This window comes from Cornus florida, unplaced genomic scaffold (assembly GCF_030987335.1).
Source record: "Cornus florida cultivar Cherokee Brave unplaced genomic scaffold, ASM3098733v1 CherokeeBrave_3.0.0_Hap2_Chr11, whole genome shotgun sequence".
NCBI classification, from domain to species: Eukaryota; Viridiplantae; Streptophyta; class Magnoliopsida; order Cornales; family Cornaceae; genus Cornus; species Cornus florida.
In genome coordinates this window covers 43225505-43248827 of record NW_026775581.1, presented here as the reverse complement: position 1 = coordinate 43248827, position 23323 = coordinate 43225505, and the positions used below count along the sequence as shown (strand labels likewise).

The 23323-nt window shown below is 33.1% G+C and overlaps 1 protein-coding gene across 12 annotated transcripts; it reads left to right on the top strand.

The window, feature by feature from the left end:
• Positions 1-3932: 3932 nt before the first annotated feature.
• On the top strand, positions 3933-13113 carry LOC132287050 (putative coatomer subunit beta'-3). 12 transcript variants are annotated; one of them, XR_009472922.1, is made up of 9 exons: positions 3934-4175; positions 4524-4593; positions 4684-4728; positions 4927-4979; positions 6054-6119; positions 6209-6397; positions 6719-6895; positions 6990-7064; positions 8585-9097. XR_009472922.1 is itself a non-coding variant. In XM_059789513.1 (8 exons), exons 5-8 carry the CDS (start codon positions 6368-6370, stop codon positions 12765-12767), a joined length of 429 nt encoding a protein of 142 aa, XP_059645496.1. In that variant the 5' UTR covers positions 3933-4175; positions 4524-4593; positions 4927-4979; positions 6054-6119; positions 6209-6367; the 3' UTR covers positions 12768-13113. The 12 variants fall into 12 exon arrangements, 8 of the variants coding, with proteins under 8 accessions (XP_059645496.1, XP_059645495.1, XP_059645502.1 ...); XM_059789513.1 differs by lacking the exons at positions 4684-4728; positions 8585-9097 and adding an exon at positions 12621-13113 and having other exon boundaries at positions 3933-4175; XM_059789512.1 differs by lacking the exons at positions 4684-4728; positions 8585-9097 and adding an exon at positions 12621-13113 and having other exon boundaries at positions 3933-4175; positions 4524-4619.
• Positions 13114-23323: the final 10210 nt, after the last annotated feature.

Sequence of the window (23323 nt, the reverse complement as noted above, 5' to 3'; positions counted from 1 at the left end):
CCTATTAATATTATCAGAAAGACTAATTTCTCAACAAGAACTACCAGATGTTACGTAAGTAAACTATTAGAATTAGGAATGGTTCATAGCATCATCATACCTAAGGACATGCCCTTAGAAGTTTTAGAAGTTTTTAACCTTCCTAATCGATTAAACCAAGCCATTAACTTTGAACAAAAACAAACCCAAAATTACATGCCAGAAAGTCCAATTCTCCTTCAAATCTACAACTCTCCTCCAGAATGGGTAAAAAATAGAGCTGTAATTCTCGGACAGCATCAAATCTACATTTATTCTGATCCAACAGAAGTCTTGACTCTGACAAGACATATCAATTTTGTAAATAACTTTCGTAACAATATTGACTCAGCCACCTTTGACCATTTGATTTATTATAAAGCCTATCGACAGGTTAACTCAAGCTACAACCCTAGTTTCAGACTCTTCGACCATAATGTAAATATGAAAATTTTCATCAAAGCTAGAATTCCCTATGTCATCCGATCTCCCCCAAAGATTAAGATATCTCCAGAAGTTGAAGAAATAATAAATGAAGAAAATATGTTGATTGAACAATACGAACTCGCCTATAGAAATGAAGAAACCAGCTCACCTGACATCTTACTAGATAGCGATACTGACAGAAACTTGTCCAATATGTCAGAAGTCTAAAAACCATCCAAAGAAAAAGCAAATTCCCCATTAGTGTACAGTGTCAAGATAAAAAGCAATTCTAAAAGCAGATTTGCAACAGCACAACAATATCTAAAAGCAGCCATGTTCTACCAAAAACAGATTCTAAAGAAATAAGTCAAGGTAAGGGTGCCCCGCAATAATTCAATGAACCTTATCTCCAAAACATCTTATATCCCAGCCATCTATGCAACATCTGAAATCTCAAGCGTCGATTCATCTCTCAGACCACTCTATAAAAGGAGGCCTTCAACTCAAGAGAAGATTATCGAGTTTAGAACAATCAAGTTTAGAACCATTGAGCATTTCAGCCTTTAGCCATAGTTTTCATAGTATGTTTCTTTTGTGATTTCTTTCAGTACATTTCCCTTTGTAAAGTATTTTGTGAGAGTGTATCCATGTATAAACAGAATGTATTCATGTATATATTTTCCATGAAATAAATCATCCAATTTGCTCTTATTTAATAATTTCTTATCTCTATTTAGTATTTCCTATACTTTCGGGCAAAAGATTTCGGTCAATAAAAGATCAAATATATAGATTTTATTTAGCTAGACAGTGTAGATCCTAGAATTTTCTTGCATCCAACCAATACAAACAGCCTTAGTTTTAATTTAGCAATTTCTTCTGTGAATTGACTTGAACTGTTGGCTTGTTGGCCCGTTCTTGCCAGTGTTCAGGCGTTTTTATAGGGCGTTATCAGAGCGTTATCAGGTTCGGCAGTCATTTATGTGATTTAATTGTTAAATTTATCTCTATGTTATTGCATGTTTCTATCTTGGTAGCATTCGATTTAATTTTAGTATCAGAGTCTATACAGTTTTGTTAAATTTAATTTATATATAAGATCTTTTGTCTAAAGAAGTCTATAAATCCATACTAATCTACGGTGAACTTTAAATTTATTGTGAAAAAATTAAAAAATATTTATAAAAAATATTCGGTTCAAGGATCTTTTCGTAAATTATTTTCATGTTCTAAGGTTTTTTTATGTAATAATTGTATATTGTTTTGGGTCATTATAGTAATATAAATTGTTGTGTGGTCCAAAGTAGAATATAAGTTCATTTTATAGAAATACTTTGTGTGGTCCTTCCTTTTTTAAAAAAAAGTTTATGCGGTCCCTTCATTTTCTAGTTGTAGCCAAAGTTTGACCTCATTACATTGTAGTATTTGGGCCTTAAGCCCATGTATTGGTAAAAATCCCTAAAAAGAAAAGATGATTTATATTAAAATACCAAGAATGCATATATTAATTAATCTAAATTTTATTTTTCTAAAACATCTGCAAAACTTTCAAACTACCCTTCCAAAGTTATTCAAATTGAATGAATAAAAGTAATTAAATGAAATTAAATATAATTAATACATTACAATGCAATTCACTTCGCAACTTTCTCTCCAAAACATCAATATTTTGGCTAAAGAGTTGCCTTGTTTATGTTTATAAAAAAAAATTAACTTTCAAATTCAAAATTTATGTTTTATTTAATTAAAGGAATTTCAATCAAGTTATCCCTACGATTTAAATAACAACAAAAAGAATGATTAAACTAATAATTTCACTGCATCGTACATTCTCACTTTTTTCTTTGTTCTTTATCTTGTTTTTTATCCTCTCGCTGCTGGTCTTTTTTTTTTTTTTTTTTTTTCTTTACTCAATTTTGGATTTCTTCTTCTCACTCTTAGGCCTCGTTTGGATTGAGGGGTTTAGAGGGATTTGGAGAGAAAAGAAAGGAAAGAATAGTGTTAAGTGTGTTTGGATGGAGGGAATATAAGAGAAAAGAAAGGATTGGGAAGGATTTGGATGGATAACATATCCCTCCAAATCTCTCCAGTAAAACCAAACCCTTCAAATTTTGAGAAGATTTGGAGGGATTTGGAGAGAAATGGAGCAAATTACATAAGGGGCAAAAGAGTTGAGAGACAGCCGGCTGAAGCTTTGATTTTTATAGTTGCAGAAAAAGAGAGAGGGGGAGGCTTCTTCACGAGATGAAGGCTATTAGGGAGGCTGATATATATATATGTAATTTGCAGTTGCAGAGAAAGAGAGAGTTGCAAAACAAGAATTACAGACCTTGAATAGTTGATTTTAGAAAAAAATTTAAAACAAAACCCATACGAGAATAGAGAGATGGAGATATACATATATGTAAAAACCGATATATATATATATGTAGTTTGGAGAGGCTTATATATATATATAGTTTGGTTTTGATTTTTGGAACAATCTGAAATGATATGCCGAGATATGGGTTTTGATGTTCTGATTCTTGTAGATTTTGTAGTTTCCAGTTGGAGAGAGAGAGAGATAGAGAGAACGATGGATGCGACTGGGAGGTTGAAAGTATATAGTTTGGTTTTGATTTTTGGAATCTTAAATGATATGTCGAGATATGAGTTTTGATGTTCTGATTCTTGTAGATTTTGTAGTTTCCAATTGGAGAGAGAAAGAGAGAGAGAGAGAGAGAGATTAGAGAACGATGGAGGCGATTAGGAGGCTAAAATGACTTGCCCTAACCCTACAAAAAAGGGTAAGATGGTACTTTTATTATTATTCTTTTCTTTCTTTCTCTTATAGAGAGTAGACCTGTCAATAGATCGGATTCAGATTGGATCGATCAAATCCATATCCTATTTGTTAAGCAAACGGATTATTGGATTTGGATCACTGACGGGTTTTCGGACTAAATGTCCCAATCCATATCCTATTTAGCTCAAACTCGGATCGGATCGGATTCGAAATCAGATTAAATTAATATTTACTAACATATATAATTATAAAGAGTATGATTTTATTAGTATGTGCACTAAAAGATTTATTAGCATGTGGATAAAAATATCACAATTTTTGTATATAACATTATCATTATTTTGAATTTTTGGGTTACCTCTAATACAATTGTAATAGGAGTATTGATATATATATATTATTTTTATATATAATTTCAATCGGATCGGATCGGATCGGATTTTTATCGGATCGGATCAGTATAATCCATATCTGATTTGTTAAGCTAATGGATTATTGAATTCGAATCGTAACCGAATTATCGAATTTTTTGTTTAATCCATATCCGACTAATCGAATCGGATCGGATCGGATCTGAATAAAGATTGGCTCCATTAACGGATCTAATTGAGAAACTGACAAGGGGAAGCGGATTTAACCCCTTGCCCATTTTTAGTGTTGAACACTTTGTGTAACAACACGTGGCCACGTATGCAGGGAGAATGAAATTTCATACTCCATGAAAGTATTGCTCAACAAATAAACCCAGCCCCCACACAACCCTAAAACTAAAGCTCCCTCTTCACTCTCAGCGCCGCCATTGCTGGCTTAGCTACACAGCCTACACCCCCACATTCTCAGTTCACACCAAAATTGAAGATCTGTCTCACTCGGGTACAACCGAGTAACCGACAACCAACCGACTTCTCTGTAATCAACCACGGATTCATAATCTTTTTCAAATTCGGTAAGATTTATTTCAATTTTTAGGTTTTGTTAATGGATGTTAATGTTCTTCGGTTGGTATTTCAGATGTCTTTCCGGAGACTGTTGGTTGTGTATATATATATATATATTTACTTCAATTTAGGAACACAATACTATATAATACTGTTAGTTGTCAAAAAACAAGGAGAGACGTCTTAGTTGACCGAACCTCAGGTTGGTCAGTGTAATTTGTCCTTATTATTATCAAATGGGATTATGGTAGGATTAGGGGGATTTAACCTGGTGGGGCGATTTTTTTTTTTTTTTTTGAAGTAATTTCTTGGTAACCCAAAATTCTCGTGCTGATTTTTTTAAAAATAATGTGTAGGTGAGAGAGAAAGAAGAAAAGGAACTTTGGTAGTCTTTATTAGCTGGTTTTAGTTGTTGCGATTTCAAAGGTTAGCCATGTCTCCTCAATCATCAGGTTTCTAATTCCTATTATTCTATCTTTTAATTTTATAATCTCTGCTGATATATTATTTGTTTAGGTTTTGCATGCTTTCACATCAATTGACAAGAAGCCATTTTTTTAGGTTCAAATTAATTCTTTTACTTTCTGTTATTCTATTGTTCTCATTTGATTTTAGGATAAGTTGTAAATGCAAATTGGTTTTTTTTCTTTCTTTTTTTGGTAAGTTGTGAATTCAAATGCTTTAAAATATTTATATTTCAACTTTCCATATATTTCAGCAATTCTCTTACATGTATAAAATTTTGTACTTTTAATATAGGTTTGATTCTTGCAAAATGAGAAGCTAATGGGAATGGGTGGTTTGGGCAAAGAGTGAGTGGTTTTATGTTGATTTTTTATTTTCTGTTTCATTTTTTTATTTAAAGAAAGTTAATGTTATTTGCAATTTGTGTTCATTTTTCGTTTTAAAAGTGAACCTCTTACTAGTGTATATATATGTGTGTGTCAGTGTAGAATTTCCACACTAAATCTTGTGAAATTTACAACAAAATTTATTGATGTTATGTTTGGTAGTAAGAAATTGATGTTTTGAAATTGAAATTTTTTATTTTATTTTTTCAATTTCAGTTTTAATTTCAAAGCAAAAAATCAATGCTACCCAACACAGCTATGTGTCTATATAATTATGATTTGTATTAAAAAGTCATTGAAAGGCTCATATATCATCAAAGTAGTGGATTATGGAGTGTTCTAAAGAGGTCCACACCACCATTGTCAGGAAAAAAATATATTGTGGTATTGGAATAGGTGGTGTCAATAAGGAATAAATTGTCTATCATTTAACTAATTTCTAGTCCCTTTTGTTAGTTGATTTATGTAGATTGATCACAAATTAATCTTTTATCAAAAATTATTTCATAATATATCAAATTATAATACATACATACCCAAAAAAAAAAAAAAAGAGATTTTAGCAATCACTTTACTAAATTCATTGGATCCACATTTCTGTGATCAAACTAAATCTAATTGAAGTATTTATTCAATGTGGATCCCATCTTGAGAATATATGTTCAATGGCTCTAGTAGTCTAGTGTCAATTACTCTAGCAATGATATGTCAATATCAACCAATACAGTCTTTTAATGTTATTAACGTATTAGCAATTCAGTTCAATGCACTGTGATCGTTTTTTTTCTGCATACTAGCCTCACTATATGCACCTAGAGCACCCATTAGTAATATATGGGCCTAAATATATCTGGTGAATTTAATACTGTATAATTTACCCATGGTGTATGCATAAAGTTGAAATGAAAAGAAAAAAAAAATCACATTTTGTACGAAAATGCCCACAAAATTTTGTTGTAAGGTTTATGATCCCAACAATGTCTTGGGTTAGTTAGCTTACGTGGGAAGCTAACATTACCCTTTCTTATTTCTAAGGTTTTGGATGGAGGCATAATGTGTTTGGAGGAGGAGGAGGAGCATCTCTGCAGTCTCTCTCTGCATGTGCGTTCATTTGTGGTAGATATTTTATTTTGGTATTTATTTGTGTTTGACTGGGTTTAATTGGTATCTCAATTATGTTCTGTCCGAAGATGATAAAGCACAGCCCCAATGGAAGGCATGTGGTTCTCATGGCCAATGGTCAATACGAAATACATTCATTTCCAGATTGGGTGAAGACATCGTCCGGGGCAGTGCTAGATTTTATCTAGTCTTCAGGTAGAGAGTATGCTGTTATAGAAAGTTCTCCCATGATCAAAATCTTCAATCAGTTTTTTCAGGTGTGTAATCTCAGGAACCCTTTAAATAACATAGGGGATTTCAAACTTCTTACAAATGGTAAACTCTTAATTTTTCCAGCTTGACAAATCTTTATTCAAGATAACACTGTCTACCGAGATGTATATTCCCAGCACTTTTGCTAAACATTTTATCCTATAATATGCTCTTGTATGTTTCCTGCACTTCCAGCACATTAGATAAACACTCTATTTTATCCTATTATATGATTTGGGCCTATATTGAAATGTATATTCCAATCATACGCTATTGTTTAATTTCCTGGTTAATATGGACTTAGTTATTCTAATGATCCTTATCAGGAAAAGAGAGCAACAAGATATAGAGAATTCAAAAGTGAAGACAACGAAGTAATAGCCAGTAAACTCATTAAAAGACTTTTTGGTGGGCCTTTGCTCACAATATGTGAGAAATTCCAAGTACATTTCCATGATTGGGATAAAAACCAGCTGATACGGACTTTTCATGACAAAGTCAAAGTAAGTTGTCGTACATTGATCTCTTGCTGCTTCCATTATATTGTCTTTTAGATGGAAATTTTTAATCATTTTTGTTTTATTTCAATTTGTTCAGGCAATATATTGGTCTGAATCCAAGAAGCAGGTTGTCTATGCATGCGCTTCACATTTTGTGCTCCTAAAGTATGATGTAAGATTACTTTCCTCTAATGCTTTTGCAAAATAGTCAATATATATTTAAAGTAACTTCAGTGTGTGATAACCCAAAAAACTAGTCAATCTATCTAATTTTCCATTGGCGGTAGTTTCATGCTCTTGTTCACACGTAATCCCATATTTAAATAATAAGTAAACAAATAAAAGGTCGAGATTTAATGAAAGCGAAAGGTTAAGATTAAGTCTAACATCGGACGTTAATACCCTTTTACGGTTCAAAGAAACCCTAATTGTAAATCACAAATTTGTGAGTGTAAATATTCATAAAAAAAATACTACAAATATTCTTTATTTTTTATTTTTAATATAAGTTTTAATATAAAAAATACTTACTTTTAGATAAGTAACTAAATACTTATTTTTTGATAAGTAAATATTCCTGTACATTCTTTTAGAAATTAAATCAGTGCAATAACATTGTGTAAATGGATGTATTTTGTTTAATCTAGAGTTCAATTTTGTTAAGACAAATCCTATCTTTAGATTAGGATTTGATTTGTTGTTAGTATATAGTAGATCATAATATCAGTTAATTGAGTTAGTAGACATTTGAACATGTGCATTGATTTTACATTCTAGCAAACCACAATAAATATAGAATCAGTACTGTGAGTTGACAAATGTATAATTATATACACAAAAGTGATTTAATGGGTGGGTTCAAGTGCTTGGTAATCATAGGTGGTGAGTTTACATGCACTCTACATTCATGGTTGACATGAATATTGATATTGTGAAGGATTGAGGGTTTCAATTGGGTTGAATAACCTTAGTCGGTAGTGTCTGGTCATTGGTGGAGTTGAAAGAAAGATGCATAGATAAGAGTAGTATCCACTAGCTCTTGTTAGAGATATGGAAATTATGAAATGAATTTAAAAAAAAAAAAAAAAAAAAACTCAAATAAATATGTCTTAGTAAAGGATAATTGGTGGCAGTGAATAAATATAGTGAGATCAGCCATTGGCCCAGGTGGCATAATCTCTCCTCCCAAAGGGAGGTGAGGGTTTGAGACACATAGAGGGCATGTGTGGATGTGTGCGTACTCTCCTAACCGGGAAAAAAATTAGTGGGATAAAATGAGTAATTAATTAAAATTGTGTGACGTTGTTGGGGAAAAGGACTTAAGAAACAAATGATAGACATGAGTGGAAAGACTGACTACTGACATTAAACTATAAACATGAACTCATACGCATTAATAACATATATTACTATAATCAGATTGACCATTAGCACTAATCTTACTAGTTTAAATCACTAGAAACATTGTTAACTCGTATAAATATTAATTTGGTAGGATGAAAAGAACGATGGTAAGATATCTTTTTTCTGGTACGTAAGTTGATAACATATCAATATATGAAAAATGTACTGATCCTATTAGGATTATAACTCTTATCAAAGAGTTGGATATTTTGAGGGTCTTCTGGTAATTAATGATTGAATTGATCATGTTCTCAAAATGACTTATAGCATTTCCACCCTATTCTGTAGGTGATATTATTTGGTTAAATCAGTTTTGCTATGCATATCAATGCCGGTGACAACTTCAGGTTGGATCTGGGAAATGGAAAAAAGGTCTATATATGGATATTTTAATTACTTTTTATTCTTTGATCAGGTATGTACTCACACACACATTGCTCACGCTAGGGCTTGAACCCCTCCTCGGAGGTTATACCATTGGGCTAGTGTCCCATTTCTTACATTTAGTTATGTATTTGGTGGTGTGTTTGGCTGGAGCGGAATGGAAGATCTTTTGATGGAGAAGAATCTTCTATTGGGGACTCCAAAATTTCTTATTGTTATCTTTTTTGTGGGCTATTGGGAGAAGTTGTAAATCTGTAAGAGGAGATGGTCGATTTTTTGGGTTCCTTGGGGTCTTAGGGCTTTTCTTGGCTTTGGCCGTTGTTTAGTTCTTGGAATGAATTCCCCTTTTGAACTCTTTCTCAAGCATATTTACTAATCCTAAAAAAGAAAAAAAAAAAGGTATTACCATATCAATCATGTTATATATGTGCTTGTGCGTTTCATTTTGATTTATGTGCATTCATTGTCATGGTCATATATTGTACATTTCTTACATTTAGTTATGAAATTGAAGATCTTAGTAAATCTAATGTTCAATAAATACCATTGCAGTTATTTGAATTATTAGATTATATAGATGTGTGTGTTTGTGTGGTGTGTGTATCTACAGGAATTAGCTCGATATCTAGATGTGAGAATTTAAACAAATGTTGGTACGTAAGAGATGGTGAGTGTTACAGGGATGGCAATGGGTGGGTTCGGCACAGGTTTTCTGAAGCCTACCCCATCCTGAATATATAGTCCCTTATAACCTCAATCCCATCCCTGTCCCGACAGTAGAAGTAACAACCCATTCCCGACCCTGTAAGTATATAAGTATATGGATCTGTTCTTATATGCACACATAAAGACCAAGAAATCGAATACACAATAAATTTCCTCTATTTTGTTCTATTCTTCTTGAATTTTTATTTTTCTTTCTGTTTTCAAAACAAACGACAAAGAAAGCTACCGCCTATTATTTGCTATTTTGAACAAATAAGACTCTTCCCTCCCTCCCCCTACCCCCCCCCCCCCCCCCAAACCGGTTCTCTTTCTATCTCTCTTTGTTTTGTTTATTTTCTTGAATAAGAATTATTCATTTCAACAGAATTTGGGCAATTAAATTGTATTCTCTCTCTCTATTTCTCTGTTCCTTTTTTCTCTTTGTTTAACCTTTTCCTTAATTGCTTCTATTAGATTCTGCTTACTGTAATGTTAACGTTTTTGATGGGGATCGTGAGGTCTTTTGCACCTATATCAGGCATAGGCACAGGGACATCTTGTCAGGGATATTTCTAGTATTTTCATTTGAGTGCTTGCTTGATTTTTTTAGTACTTATAGATGATTTTGGGTATTGTGTTATGTTGCTTAGTCATTTTTGTTCCATAGCTTGTTAGTATCAATTTAGTACATTCAATTATTTATGTGATACTTATAAATAGTATCAAATGGAATATAAACTTGTACCGGCAATTCAGCTGCTTAGTATCAAGTGGAATATAACTAAAAAATTTAGTCCTTTATGTTGTATTGAAACAAAAAGAAAAACAATAATAAAAGTAAATTAATAAATAAATCCAAGTAATGCCCTCTATGGAAGTTTTGGTGTCACATAATCTATTTACTGCTTCAAGTATGCTTGTGAATTCGACAAAAGAGGTGTTAATATATGTTGATTGAGAGTAATTTAAGTTTACTGAGAGTAAATTTATAGAAGTCAGGTGAACAGGAAATTTAAATTAAATTTCTATTGATAATGACATAGTTTAATGAATTAATAATTTTTTAAAGAGGAAAGTTTCTCACTGTTGTTATGGTTATTTCTAAAATCTTAATAGGGAAAAAAAAAAAAATGTAATGTTGGTTGATATGAAACTTGAAGCAGAAAAGCAGGAGAAAAAAACAAAGAAGAGAGAGTGAGTTGAAACTTGAAAGATATATGTGACTTAAGAAATTGCTTTAGGAAACTGAAAGATAGACCTATTGATTTTAATGCTGAATGTTTAAGATATAAACATTTGAAATGCCTCTAGTATTTATGACTTGAAGTTCTTCAGGATCGTCAAGTTCGAGGACAAAATTTTCTTTTTAAGAGGGTAAAATTGTAATAAACCGATAAACTTGTCAATCTATCAAAATTTTAATTGGCAGGCACACAGTAGTTTCACGCACTTGTGAAATGTCGAGAATATCTTCCTAATCTCATATTATAGAATACTCTTTCATGATTTAAAGAAACCCTAGTTGTAACGCATGAGAGAGAGAGAGAGAGAGAGAGAGGACAGTAGATCAAGGAAGAGACCAGAAATAAATTGTGGAATTTCAATGGAAATAGTAGAGGTAAGTTGATTAAATTATTCTTAACCTAGGATTTACTTTCTAAATAAATAAACCTGTACATTCTGTTCGAATTTATTTCAGTGCAACAATTTTCTTTACAGGATATACTCATTTTAGAGTTTATTTTTGTGAAGGAAATTCTTATCTTTAAATTTGGATTTGATTTGTTGTTAGTATATAGTAGATCACAATATCATTTAATTGAGTTTGTAAATCATTTGAACATGTGCATTGGTATTGTAGATTCTAGCAAACTGTATTTGAAATTATATAACATTTTCTGTACTGTGAGTAGACATATATATATAATTAATATACAAAAAAGTGATTTGATGGGTGGTTCAGGTGCTGGGTAACCGTAGATGGTGAGTTTACATGCACCGTACATTCATGATTGACTTGAAAAATGATACTGTGTAGGATAACAGGTTTCAATTGGGTTGAATAACCTTACTTGGTAGTGAATGGTAGTTGGTTGAGATGAAAGAAAGAAGTATTCATCAGAGTAGTAGCCACCTATGTTACATGACTCGGGTACATGTGTCAAGGTGCAAGTATATATATCAACGAGTGGATTTGTCAAATCCCTAAACAAGAAGACACATGGACACCGCAAAATATTTATATTATTGTATTTAATATTTTTACCATAGTTTCTCCGTGAAATAATGTCTTTATGTAACGTGGTGTGTAATATTGGCATTTCTTTCATTTTGAAGCAATAATATATATATATATATATATATATATATATATATATATATAAGAATTATTGGACAGGATTATGTGCATGTCCAACCAAAAGTGTCAGAATGTATCCCATATGCATGATCGAGTAATGAGTAATGTGTGCTGGACACTGATACTTTTCTAATATTAGAGTCCATGTATCATAGGTAGCCGCTAGCACTTGCTAGAGATATGGAAATTATCAAATGGATTAAAAAAATAAAACTCAAATAAATATATATTTTAGTAAATGATAATATGTCTGTGGCTATAAATAAACATAGTGAGATCAGCCATTGGCCTTGGTGGGATAGGGTTCAAGCCCATAGTGGGCATCTGTGGATGTGTGTTTACCTAACCGGAAAAAAAGAAAAAAGAAAAAAAAAAATTATAGTGAGGTCAAATTAGTAACTAACTAAAAGTGCGTGTTACTTCGTCAGGGAAAAGGACTTAAGTAAATAAAAAATTTACTTGTCAAAAAAAAAAAAAAAAAAAAAAAGAAAAAGAAGAAGAAGAGAATATAAAAAATAAGGTTAGTTATAATGACATCTTCTGAAGTTTGTTATAATGACAGTTATATACAAATTGAGTTTTTTTTTAAACAATGACACCCTTTTATCAAAAAATGGACCCAAACAATCCCTTAAAAGATGTGAAATGTCAATATTACCCTTAAATATTTTACTATAAAAGCTCTAAATTCTTAAATGACACTTTTACCCATCAAATTCTCACCAATCTCTCTCCTCTCTCGTCTTCTTTCATCCGACGCCTTCTTTCTGTAGGAGTGGAGGATGGCGGATAAAGTCGGCGGAGTCGCTGAGATTGCGTTACCGATTGCTGACGAGTTGTCGGATTTCCTCACTTTTGTTCTCGATCTACTTCCAGGTACTGGCTCCACATTGCGGATTTCGGAGATCGGCGGGAAGAACGATTCGACTTGTCTGTCTTGGTGGTGTCCCCCTCCGTCGCCGTCGACGGCGGCTCCATCAGCGGTGGATGGTGACAAAGGTGGGTGGTGGTTCGCCGGATTAGTTCTTAGGCACATGAGGAACCGGCCTAACATTTTTTCAATCGAAATCCACAAATGGAAGGGTTGGATTTTTGACTATAAGAGGATCATGGGCTATCAGAAGATGAGATCCATGAAAGTATCGACAAGTCCGCCCTGTCCGAACACCAAAAGCAACATCAAAATAGTTTCATCATAAAAACTAATTTTTCAACATTCATTTTTTCTATAAGCCTACAGGGTTCTTTGCTTGGTTTCATATAAACTTCTTATATACATAATTTTATGCTTCATTTTGGATTTGGTTTAATGTAATTATTTTTTTTTTTACAATTATGAATTGTAAAACAAATGACAATGTTTAATGAATTGTATATCTACGCATCAACCATTTCAATCTTTACTGATGCTTCTAACTTTTATTCTATTTTAGGAGTTAAAAAAAAAAAAAAAAAAAAAAAAAAAAAAAAAAAAAAAAAAAAAAAAAAACGAGAGGAAAACAATTGAGATACCGGAGTAGACTAAATCAAGTCTATAAAACTCTTGTTATTTTTATTGTAGAACATTATAAAGCTGGTTAATGATACCTACTCTTCTTTTCTTTTACCACTACAAATTCTAATAATCATCTTTAGAATTGATTTTGATTTGAATTGCAGTAATCACGTCGATGCTTCCTGATATAACCACCCCCCATAGTGAAAAGGTTGGATTTTTGACTCCTGAATCCGGACCATTTCCATGGATTTGCATCAGGTGTCTATGCGGGGAAGAAAGCAACAGCTTGGATACTTAATTGGAGGAACTTTTTGCCCTAATTAGCGAGATTTTAAGAGACTGTACTGGAGAGATAGGAAAGAAAATAGTTTGTTTGTTTTTTGTTTTTATTTATTTACTTTATTTTATTTTATTTTATTGATAAAGGTTAGAAAGGTAATTTCATTACTCAATTTGGTCAACTTATAAGTCAAAGGGTAAATTTGTCAATTCAGATGTGGCATGCCATCATTGGGGTGTCTTTGTTACCTTTATCAAATTCTGAGGGGTGTCATTGTTTAAAAATAGTCCAACTTGTATATACTTGTTATTATAGTAAACCTCAGGGGGTGTCATTGTAATTAAGCCTAAAAAATATGAGTGGTTTGGCTAGATATTTAGGTGTAATTTAATGATAAACATGAACTCATAGGCATTAATACCATACATTGCTATAGGTTACTAATATTAATTTTGGTAGGATGAAAACAATGATGGTAAGAAATCTTTTTGCGGTAAGTTGATAAGATATCCATATGTGAAAAATGTAATCTACTATTAGTAATCGGACTCTTGTCAAACAGTTGATATTTTAATATTGTATTCACGTAATTAATGTTTAAACTAATCATGTTCTCAAAACAACTTATATATGCACAAATATGGTGCGTTTGTATTTCCATCGTCTTCCATAGGTGGTAATATTTGATTGAATTGCTTTAAATATGTATAATATCAATGCCAGTGATGGCGATAGCTTTAGGGTTGAGATGAAAAATTGAAAAAGTTCTAGGTGAAAGTTAGTCCATGTCAGTGACAGCCTCAAGATGGTTATAGATGACTAAATGGTCCATTTTGGGACAGTTTAAGATTGAACTATCCTGCCTCTGGGGATATGGTACTTCCACGGGTGGTATAGTAGATGCTTTTTCATGTGTTCAAATTATAAATGTTAGAATTACCTGGTTTATTGTGCTTCTTTGTTTCTCCTTTAGGAAACAAAATCATGTTAAGATTCTACCCTATTTCAAAAGTTCAGTATGAATTTCAGTATGAATTTTCTAGCTGATATCGTTAATTTATTTTACAATTGGAAATGTTGGACACGAAGCATTCTATTTAATTTATTTTCTATACATTCATTATTATTGTTATTATTATTATTATTATTATTTTTTGTTGTGTGTGCAAGAAAGCATAAAATGTCTTCAAAAAAGTTACTCTGACTCGCCTATTGGTAGTTCCAATGATTTGTTCTCCCTTGTGAGGGGAGAAGAGAGAACTGGTCATGTGTGGATGCTTGGCTTGGGGCCTACACCAAGCGATGTTTGGGAGCCCTCTCCTAGTAAAGCTGAATTGATTAATGCAAAAAAAATCTTATGAGGAGACACGTGCTGCACGTGTAGAGTTGCAAGAGACCATTTCAAAAATGCAAGCCGACTATGACGACAAGTTGGAAAATTTACGAGCCAACTATGATGACAAGTTGGAAAATTTACAACAACAGGTGGCTATGCTAATGCAGATGCAATAACAAAATTGTAGTGAATTGGCATATTTATTATTAGTTTTACTCTTTACTAAATATACGTTTACTTATATCAAGATTTCATGTATTTTGTTTTGTTATTTTGAAGGGTTCTGATTCTTTAAATGCTCCTAGAGTATCCCCAAATTCATTTTCTAGTCATGATGCCAATTCAGTTAAGGTTATGAACTTTAATTTCTCTTATATGTTAAGTTTTCATTTATTATAATGCGCGCTTAATGAATTTATAAAAAATGTAGGGTAATTCAAATCAAATGGGCAAGAAGAGTTGTTGAAGTTGAAGCTGAATATGGGGTCGTGGCTGTGCTTTCTGAATTTCCTTCGCCTTGGATGGGTTCTTTTTGAAAAACCTGTACTACATTTGTCAAAAATTCTTAATTCTTTTTGTGTGACATTTAGTAGATCTAGACAATTTGGATCGTATTTTCATATTGGTAGGTTAACTTGTGATTGTATTAGTTGACATTTTGGCTTTTTTGTTGACATTTTTTGGGTTTCGGTTGACAAGCTTTATCTATTAGTAGAAAATTTCGATGGTATTTTTCATATTGGCAGCAGGTTAACTTGTGGTTGTATTCTGTAAAAACAATTTGGATGGTATTTTTATATTACCAATTTGTGTTATATTGGATGACATTTAGTAACCATAAAGATATTTTTTCAAAAACAATAAATGAAAAAAAAACCCCTTTACCAGCTCTTTTTTAAGAAGCGCTGGTATAGGGTTTTTACCAGTGCTTTTTAAACATTTAGCAACCGTAAAGATATTTTTTCAAAATTAATAAAGGGAAAAAAAGAAAAAAGAAAAACATAAAATGACCTTTTACCAGTGCTTTTTTAAGAAGCGCTAGTATAGGGTTTTTATGGTAAAGGGTCTTTACCAACGCTTAAGAAGCGCTAATAAAGGCCTACCAACACTGGAATCACTAGGGTCTTTACCAACGCTTAAGAAGCACTAGTAAAGGCCTACCAACACTAGAATCACTAGCGCATTTTCAAAAGCGCGGGTAAAACGCTGGTAATTGAATTACCAGCGTTTTTTTAGACTTTCACCAGCGTTTTTGAATGCTGGTGAAAGCCATAACTGTTGTAGTGAAAGGCTTCATCTCATACCTCTTTGCATCGTGTTCTATATTGTTTTGGAATGTATGATTCTTATCTCATTTGATATTTGATGTGAGTTGCTAGTGTAGTTTTTTCAGTAGGTTTTTGAATCCAAGTTTGGGGGCGACCTCTTTTATAATGGATCCTTGCCGAGTTTCATAAACTTTTGTCACCACGGTATACTCTTTCCATCATTTTTCATTGTTCTCTTTGCAGATTGAGGATAATGTGCAGTTTAAGTTTTGGGGTAAGGTCATCATAATTCATTCTATTTTAAATTGAGCTTTAAATGCATGATGAGATTTGAGATGTATTTGGCAATGATTTCAAACTTTTGAAGTATAGTGCCTTTGAAAAATAAGTTGTTAGAGTCTAATACTCCCTGTATGCTCTAGGATGCCATTTAGGGGTAAATTTTAATTTTTGATATCATGTTTGCATGATGAGATTTGAGATGCATTTGACAATTATTTCAAACTTTTGAAGCATAGTGCCTTTGAAAAGTAAGCTGTTAGAGTCTAATACTTCCTGTATGCTCTAGGATGTCATTTAGAGGTAAATTTTAATTTTTGATATCATGTTTGCTCTTGTGGTACACATCATCTTGTTGGTTGAAAATGTTTTGAGAGTTGATTCTTGAATTCTACACTTGCACTTGTGCACACTAGCATTCAATTTGTGGGGTACATGCTTAGTTGATTATTGTCTTAATTTATCCCAATTGAGCTAGTATGCTTTGAAAGTTTTCATTCTTGATAAAATGACCTTGCAAAGAAAAGAAATAAAGGCACTCACCAAAGGTGAGGAACAAAAATTAAAAAAAAAAAAAAAAAAATCACCAAAGGTGAAAGAAAAAAAAAATGAAATCAATTAAATAAAAAAATAATGTTGATTGAATAACAAGGTTCATTCAATATCTTGATGATTGGCACTATATCCGTATGCTAGTTTGAGGGTAAGGCTATGCCATGATTTTAATTTGGTAGGATAGCAACACATTTTGATATCGGTTCACTAAAAAAGGATGATATAATTGATTTAATTTGCATGATTAACTTACTTGATGTGTGAAGGACCATTTTTGCTTATATGATGTTGAAATGTTGAGAATAGCTTAAAAATGGCAGAAATTTGCATACTTGAAGTAGTCTACTTTCGACACTTGTTTAATATGTGTCGTTGCTTCTCAAGTAAGAAAGAGCTGTTGATGTTTGTGGGTACCATTTCTGGAAACCTTCACGAAACTTCACTCGTCCACTATGGGTAACCTAGGGGTTTAAAAGGCTTGTTGTATATGCTAAATGCAACTGTGATCCCTACGAAAATGTTGTTATCTTTATTTGCTTTATTAGTTCATAGTTATATATATGTTTGTTTCATTTTCATACTGTAGTTCATTTGTTAGGGACTAGCAATATCTAAGTTTGGGGATGTGATAAGTGCTTAAATGTTGCACATTTCAACACCTAAGTTAAGGTATTTTAGTCCTTACATCTATCTTACTTTCATATTTTAGTTATAATTTATGTTTTTGTCAATTTCAGGTCAATAAGGTTCAAACGGACTAATTTCGGTTCATTAAAGCCTTTTTGGAGTCAAGCAAAGATAATTGGAAAAAGTTTAGAAAATGACAAAAAGAGGCCGCAGCCATTGTTCATATAGTGTGCTTATTCTTCAAAAGCGGTCAATTCTACCTTTTTCAGGTCTTTGATGATGTTCCCAAAGATCAAGAAGCAAATCAATTAGCCTGGGGCCAAAATGGAGCTAAATAAGGCTTAAAGGAAATTTCTAACACTGGGAGATCGATCCCCCAGAGTGGGGAATCGAGTGGGGGATCGATCCCCCACTGTTCACAGAACTAAAAATGCCCTTGGGGGATCGATCCCCCATCCCCTGGCAGTATTGCGGGATTTATCTATTTACTTAGCTGTGGGATTTAGTTATTTGGGCTAATTTTGTAACATATTGGTCTCCAATAAGGCTTATACTTAAGGAAACCAATACCCATTAGTTTTACGGAGTCTTTGATTATTTTATTATTACATTTTTTCCTGTAATTATATCACGTTCTCTCTGGAAAAAAGGAGAAAGTTAGGGTTTCAAGAACATTTTACAGACTCTCTGTCTACAATTGAAGGAAGAAGAGGAAAGAGCCAAAAGATGGAGATGGAGCTTGTTGACACCATGATCATCTCCTCCATGAGCTAGTTCTTCACTTAGAGCTTGGATGAGCCCCAAGTTCATGTAATCTAAACCTTTGTATTTCTTTTCTTGGGGAATTATTATGTGTAATTAAATGTATGGTCTTGTGATTTATTTATATATACATGCTTGATTTGACAAATTAAGGTTTGTATTGATGAATTCTTCCATTGAAATCTCTAAGTTGATTGTATGTTTATATATAATTAATTAGGGATTTTATTCTCCATTAGATCGATGATTAAAAATTAATTCTTTCATTAATTCTATATGTAATTTGCATGTCTATGTGGGATTACTTTAGATATATATTTTACACTAGATACTTCTTGTAATTGTGTTTAGTGATGGCCATAGCGTAATACTTATTCGATACAATTGTCAATTAATTTGATGGATAAAGGTTTAATCTTGATGGGTTGTTCTACAAATTAGCTTACTTGTCATTAGTTAATTGTAGTAAAGTAGGCAATTTATGCATGATTATGTTAATCCATACTTCTAATTACAATTAATATTATCCTCTTGATTGATGTGTGCTCTTATTGGATACATGTGTGAATGTGTATGGTGGGTTATGACGTAGTCTTGAATGGGTTCTACACTTTAATTTAATTGTCATTAGGTAGACAATTCATTCTTGATGTTGATAATTTATGCTTACAATTGTCACTAGTTTCACTGGACAGCAGGCATATTGGTGGGTTAAGGGTGGTTTTGCCTTCAGACCATAAGGGTTGAGGGTATTCAATGTGCATCTTTTGTTCAGTGTTTGAGTTAGATTTGGGCATGACGGCATTGGCCCAGCTTTTTTGGCCTTGAATCTATGTCCGGTTTAGTGGTTATGATTGTGATAGAGGTGGTATAGAGTTTGCAGGGTTGTCAGGCTTGCTTGGAGAGGTATGGATGACAGTATTGCAGGAGTTGGCGTGTGAGTGATTGGGGTTGCGTGTGGGATTGGGGTTTGATGGTTCGACTAAGGTCGAGTTACATGAAAGAGGGGGGAGTTGCATTTTGGTAGTGAGGAGGGAGTGGTGGTTACTAGAGTGGTAAGAATGCAGTTGAGCTGCTCTTTGAGATGTCAGATGTCTTTTGTTTGTTACTGGAGATCTTCTTTTGCTTGGTTTTTGGCCAGTGCTAGCTGAGACTTTAGGCAAGCAATTTCCTAATTGTTGTCATCTTCATTGGTCTGCTGTGGGGGAGGAATGTTTGCCTTTGAGCTTTGCAATTTCTTTTTTCAGAAATTTGATGTTTTCTTGCATGTACATAGTCTCACCCTGGTTGAAATAAAAAATTGCGAGAGAGTTTTTTCTGTGTACGATAAATCTACTCAATATAATCTACTAGTTTTCTGCTTTGAGTGGGAATTTAAATGCGTAAAGGGTCAATTTTCAAGGATTTTTTTTTTTTTTTTTTTTTGCTTTTTTGTTTGCACTTAACCCAAAATTTTAAAAACTTTCAAACAAAGAACTACAAATTCCACTCGCCAAATAAATAAATGGGTAAAGTGATAAAAACACCCCTAATGTTTAAAATTTGGACAAATAACACCACTAGTCTTTATTTTAAATATATAAGTCCGTTAGGTTTAAATAAATAAGGGCTTAATTCATATAATATGTCAAAAAATCATATTTAAGAAATCATGAGCATTGCACATGTCTATATTAAGTAATAAATTTCTTATATTGCCCTTTAATCTTTCCAAAATTCCCTTATACCATAGTTTATGGTTAGGGTATTTTGGTCATTTTATATTTATTTTGTCTTTCACCTTTTTTTTTTTTTTCAAATACATAAGGGCATTTTTTTTTTTTTTTTTAGAGCACGTGTATTCGGTCCCACAAGACACCCACTATTCAAGTTGGTGTACATAAGTGGGCAAGCTTTTAATTACTTTCCTGACAACGTGCCCTTGTTCGTACCAAAAATAAAGATTACAACTTTTAAGAATCTATAGGAGATTATATGCATTATTTTTATGTATGTACAAGTTGAGCATTGGACACCCAAATCACCGTTGAAAGAAAATTTCCTAATCATGTGTGAATATATACTTATGTATGCACAAGTTTGCATATTTTTAATGTAGGAACAATTAATCTACGAACACGTTTACACAATCCAGTAAAATTACAATGGATGAAATGGACAAAGAATAGTTGTACAGCACTGAACAAAGAATAGACCAAATACAAGGGTGTAGCGAATGGTAGAAAATTTGGATCCTATAAATAGATTTTTAGTGAGCAACATAAGTATGCAACCATTGAGATGTACATAATTAGATGATAACACAACAATTCATGCAATAACAAACTGATCATAGCCAACTTAAATTAATAATAAGTAACAATTACATCAAGTCATAATAAATAATCCAACGTGAATTAGGCCATACAACAAGCAGCAAAAATCTTCAAGATTAACCATTAAATAAATAAATAAACCTATATAAATAGACATCATATTTAACTATTTAGATAGAAATATAGACGGATGGATAAAATAAATCAACTTAGACATTGCGTTTTAACTATATAGATGGTTGAAGTTTTCACCGATTCTTCAACATGAAATTACGGTAGTCCTTCGAATCCCAGGGATCAAACCATGCCCCCCCTACCGGAACTATTAAGTCCATTAAACGGGATGTCTTCTCTTCCCAGGCCATGGCAAACTTGCACTTCTAGAGGCCGTCTCCAATAGTACGCTCCCTCCTCTTACCTCTAAACTCGAGCAGAAACTTATGCTTCCACAAACGTTCATCTGATGTCATATTTCTGAATTCAGAACACACGCATCCAAGATTTGCAAGATCTACACCATCAAGAGACTCAACAATCTTTAGTTTTACTTCATCTGGAACGCACAATAAATAGCAAGTCGAAGATCCAAGGTTATCTTCTGTAGTAGTAGATGTCTGGTTGAGCTCGAACTGATCAAAGCACACACGATGCGTAACATCTTTGTTACTGGTAACCCACCCATAAATAAAAGCATATTTTTTTGACTCCTCGAACTTCAAAACAGCAACCTTGTTACCTTCTTTTGCATCATAATAATCCAAATCTTCTCTCTAATTTTCTCACTAATGGGTATCACCCCTAATTTTTTTCAAACTTCTATTACTGGCACTATCTCTTTTACTCAATCCACTCATCCTTTTTAACATTCTCATTTGTACTACATGAAAGCGTTTTCGTTTTTAGGAACCAACACCGCACTCCATTCAACATAGTTGGTCTGATATCAGACCAACATAATTTTCCTTTTAGCCTACTTATTATTCTTTTGGCCACATAAAATTCCACTAGCTTGTTTCCATTTGGTACAACCCACTCCAATTCTACTAGTTGAATCACCATCCATCTCTCCATCCTTTTGCATTATCGATCCTAGATATCGAAAATGATTGTTTGAGTAATCTTTTAGTTTTGCGTATACTCAATTTTAGATCAACTACCTTTCCGAATAATAATAATAATAATAATTTTAGATCAACTAATTCTCAATCCTTTTGATTCTAAAGCATTTTTAAACAATTCTAGTTTTATTGCTAAGTTCTCTTTAGAGGGATTTAAGAGCACTAGATCATCAGCAAACATCATGCACTAGGAATCTCACTTCAGAAGTCTGTCATTTTATCCAGGATTATTGCAAATAGATATGGGCTTACCACCAACACTTGGTGCAATCGTAAGTTTATGGAGAACTCATTAGTTCACCACAAGTGGTCTGAACTTTAGTTTTTGTGTCACTTATCAAAAAAAAAAAAAAAAATTTAGTTTTTGTGTCCCTATGTTATTCTACCTTTTCTTTGCTCATTTGGAATTATGCCTTTTTTTAGGATGATGTTTGTAGCCACTAAGTTCCTACGTTACCTAACATTCGCATGTTTCATCTATGGGTACGTTATCCGGGCCTCTATCTTCTTAAGTGTGCCCTCTATCTTAAAAAAAATAAACGAATGGAGAGTAGATTGTCAAGGTACTTACCAAAAAAAAAAAAGAGTAGACGGCTTAAGATAAATGAGATTGTAAATTGCCGAGCATTCTTTTTCTCTTTTTAAATCATAAGAAATAATTTAATTTCCTTATAAACTATGAATAATGACTAGTAATAGAGTCTTGAGAAAAAAATTGGGGGGCCATGACCCCCCTTCCCTCCTCCCCTGTATGTACACATACATAATATACAAAGATTGAAGGATGCAACACGATTAAACTGTTGTTGAAAGGATTTGGAAGATCACCAATCGAAAAGTCTCTAGCCATCAACAGTCGCAGAGATTTATGAATTTGAGTGTGTGTGATCTATATCAAACTTGTAGGGAGAGAGAGGAGAATTTTTGAGAGAGGAAGAGTGAAGTAGAAGAAGGAGAGATAAGGGTGGAGAATTTTTTAAATGTAACATCTTTTGCTAAGATATATTATATTTGAATTCTCTTCTCCTCATTCTTCATCAATTTATGTTAACTGAAATTGAGGTATTCAAGATGTGGCATCTTTTGAGGGAAATGGACACCATAACAAGATCAAGGTTGTGATGACCCTGTGGGCAGGTGTGAGACACTGACAGATTACCACACTGGCAAGTTACGGGTACACAGTCCTACATTGCCTGAGTAAGGGAAAGGTGAAGTGCTTATATTTAGGTGTGTCACTCCAATTGGTATGAGGCCTTTTGGGGTAAAGCCCAAGAGCAAAACCGTGCGGGTTCAGACTCAAAGCGGATAATATCATACCATGTGGTGTAGTGGGTCGTTACAAATGGTATCAGAGCCTGACCCAGCCAAAAATGTGCCAACGGGGACGTCGAACCTCCAAGGGGGTGGATTGTGATGACCTTGTGGGCGGGTGTGCCGTGGGCGGGTGCGAGACACTGTCAGGCTACCACACTGGCGAGTTACGGGTGCACAGTCCCACATCGCTTGGGTAAAGGAAAGGTGGAGTGCTTATATGTAGG